Below are 3,398 nucleotides of genomic sequence, written 5' to 3'. Positions count from 1 at the left end.
GTGGTGGCAGTGGCGGCGCTCCGAGGCCGCCTGGTGTGGTGCGAAGAGTGCCAAGCCGGGTCCGAGGGCCCGTTAGGGCCGCCAGCAACTGCTTTCAGCCACTGTGTGTGCGTCCGGACCCTGGAGCCCAGCGGGGAAGCTAGCACCAGCCTAGGCCGCACACACGTCCTGCTGCACCACTGTCCCGCTTTCGGGCTGCTGGCCTCCTGCAGACACCTCTTCCTGGTGCCCACTGCCACCACCTGGCCTGGCGTGGCCCACGTTCTACTCATCTGGAGCCCAGGCAAGGGCAAAGTGATGGTGGCTGCCCCACGGCTTGGCCTCTCCTACAGTAAGAGTCTGAATCCTGGACGAGGGGACACATGGGACTTCCGGACCCTGCTCCGAGGCCTTCCTGGGTTGCTGTCCCCCAGAGAGCCACTGGCTGTACACACCTGGGCCCCAACTCCCCACGGCCTGCTGTTGCTTGACTTTGGGGGCACTGTGAGCCTAGTGCAGTCCCACGGTGGTACCCGGGCAGTGGGCATCCTGCAGGAGGCACCTGTAGGCCCGCGGGGGTCTGCAGCCCTAGGCACATTTCAGGGCACTCTGGCCTGTGTGCTGGGCTCCACATTGGAACTGCTGGACATGGGCAGTGGGCAGCTGCTGGAGAGGAAGGTCCTAAGTACAGACAGGGTACATCTGCTGGAACCACCAGCCCCCGGCATGGAGGATGAGGAAGAGCTGGAGACCCGAGGGAGTCTTCGTCTGCTTTCAGCCTTGGGTCTGTTTTGTGTGGGCTGGGAAGCCCCACAGGGTGTTGAGCTGCCTTCAGCCAAGGATCTGGTGTTTGAGGAGGCTTGTGGGTACTACCAGCGGCGGAGCCTGCGGGGTGCCCAGCTCACTCCAGAAGAACTGAGACACAGCAGCACATTCCGGGCACCTCAGGCTCTGGCCTCCATCCTCCAGGGCCACCTGCCCCCATCTACACTGCTGACCATGTTGAGGACCGAGCTTCGGGATTACCGAGGCTTAGAGCAGCTGAAGGCCCAGCTGGTGGCTGGCGATGATGAGGAGACTGGTTGGACTGAGCTGGCGGAGCAGGAAGTGGCACGCCTGCTGAGGACCGAGTTGATAGGAGACCAGCTGGCCCAGCTCAACACCGTTTTCCAGGCCCTTCCTACAGCAGCCTGGGGTGCCACCCTCAGGGCCCTGCAGCTCCAGCCAGATGGGAATGGCAAGCTGAGGTCCCAAGCACCCCCTGATGTGTGGAAGAAAGTGTTAGGGGGAATAACCACTGTAAAGGAACCTCCCACTGGGATACTGCCCCCCTTTGAACTCCTCTGCCAATGTCTGTGCCAGCTGGAGCCTCGATGGCTACCACCTTTTGTGGAGCTGGCTCAGCAGCAGGGTGGGCCAGGCTGGGGGGCAGGGGGCCCAGGACTGCCCCTGTATCGCCGAGCCCTGGCAGTGCTAGGTGAGGAGGGGACCAGGCCTGAGGCTCTGGAGCTAGAGCTGCTCTTGAGCAGTGGGCGACCCAAAGCTGTGCTCCAAGCTGTTGGGCAGCTAGTGCAAAAGGAGCAATGGGATCGGGCTCTGGATGCAGGCCTGGCCCTTGGCCCCTCCAGTCCCTTGCTTCGAAGTGAAATCTTCAAACTGCTGCTGGCTGAGTTTGCCCAGCACCGCCGGCTTGATGCTCACCTCCCCCTCCTTTGCCGCCTGTGTCCACCAGAACTGGCTCCAGCTGAGCTCCTGCTTCTACTGAGGACATACCTCCCAGATGAGGTGGGGCTGCCTACCCCATTTCCTGAGCCTGGAGCAGAGCCCCCTCTCACTGTGGGCTTACTCAAAGCCCTGCTGGAGCAGACTGGGGCTCAAGGACGGCCCTCGGGCCCAGTTCTAAGCCCATATGAGGACATCCTATGGGACCCTAGCACTCCACCCCCGACTCCACCTCGGGACCTATGACTACCCTTCAGGCATCAGTACACTCAGGACCTGGAGGCTTGCTTGGACAGGTCCTCTGTGTCACTGACACAGGAAATCATTTCTGGGACACAGTGATCAGGGAAGGTTGCCTGGGACTTGGAGGGGCCCATGGTGGACCTGTGTATGCAATATTCTTCTGCCATCTGGAGCTATTTTTAAGATATGTGTGTGTGTTAAATATATACATAGTTTAAAATATACACAGTTGTGTGTTTTTAAACAGCTACGGGTCTCAGAGGATGCAGGTTATAGAGGGACTGGTTGGACCTGGATCTTTTGGCTAAAGTCCCCACTTCCAATCATGAAAGTAGTTAACATTTATGAGCATTTAATACATGCCAGGCATTCTACTCATCTTTATATAATCCCTCATTTAATGCTTCTCATAACCCCAGTGTGGAAAGTACTGATGTTATTCCCATTTTACAGGAAATAGAAGTTTAGAAAAATGAAATGACTTGACCAAGTTCATTTGGCTAGAAAGTAGCAGCTCAAAGATTGGAGCCACCTCACTGAAACAGCCCAGTAGCTCCCACCTGCTTGGGCTTGAATGTGCTGTCCATCCCTGGCTTCAAGCTGGCTTCTCTGGCCTGCTGAGAGGAGGAGGACTACAGAGCTCCACTCTTCCTTTCCCCAGGACTTCTCTGCTCTGGAGTAGGAACTTTGCTGGGCCCTGGGTCCTTGCTTATCTCCACCAGGATTTCTGGAGCAGCCCCTAGTTTAGGGGAAGACTTGCCACAGACAGGAGAGCTGCCTGCAGAGCTCTCTGGCTCAGTAACAAAATTCACTGGGAGCAGAGCTACCTGGAGAGCCCCATATTCCTGCTGACTCCCCCCAAGTCAAGAAATAAGAGCATCTGCAACACAGATCTCTGCTTGTCTGGATTTATTCAACAGGCTCACCTCTGAAGAGGCCTTTGCCCTATGCTCACTTCTACCCAAGTAACCCCTCAGCCTAGCCTAGGATAGACCCCTGGTTCTAGCTTAGAGTAGGACCTTGGATGCAGCTACTCAGCATCATCCCCAGTCCCAGATACCCCTTGTCCAGGGTTGGGGCCAAGGTTAGGGCTGCCGCTTAGCTTTGTCTTCAGCTGGGACCTGCAGCTTAGATTCTGGTAGCCTTAACCTGGGTTTAAGACGGACTCGGGCTAGGACTAATGAGACTAGGGACAGTTCCTGTCTCTCAGGGGAGAGAAGTAGCTACTTAGTCTTATCCATGGCTGGTGTTAACTCTTAAGCCTCATAGAGGCCATGAGGTGGCTCATCTACATGGCCAAGTCCTGAGGTACCATCTTGGCCTCCTCCAGAGCTTGGATGGCCCTTGTCCTTGCCCTCAAGTCAGACTGCCTACCAATACTTGGAGTCAAGCTGCTGTTCTTCCCAGAGGCCAGGGCTAGGGACAGTCCCAATCTAGGCCTCCACCTCAGCCCC

At 57.0% G+C, this 3,398-nt stretch overlaps 1 protein-coding gene across 1 annotated transcript; it reads left to right on the top strand.

Annotated features, from left to right (window-relative positions):
- Positions 1-6: 6 nt before the first annotated feature.
- On the top strand, positions 7-2,168 carry HPS6 (Hermansky-Pudlak syndrome 6; the record flags this gene model as incomplete). The annotated part of the gene is made up of 1 exon (XM_011935492.1): positions 7-2,168. A coding segment is annotated over one exon (1,941 nt), but the record flags the coding sequence as incomplete, so codon positions are not given.
- Between the last annotated feature and the right edge of the window lie 1,230 nt (positions 2,169-3,398).

Source organism: Colobus angolensis, unplaced genomic scaffold (genome assembly GCF_000951035.1).
Source record: "Colobus angolensis palliatus isolate OR3802 unplaced genomic scaffold, Cang.pa_1.0 Scaffold144, whole genome shotgun sequence".
In the NCBI taxonomy this organism is placed as follows: domain Eukaryota; kingdom Metazoa; phylum Chordata; class Mammalia; order Primates; family Cercopithecidae; genus Colobus; species Colobus angolensis.
Note: the sequence above shows the minus strand (reverse complement) of the source record. Positions and strands in the feature narration are given on the sequence as shown.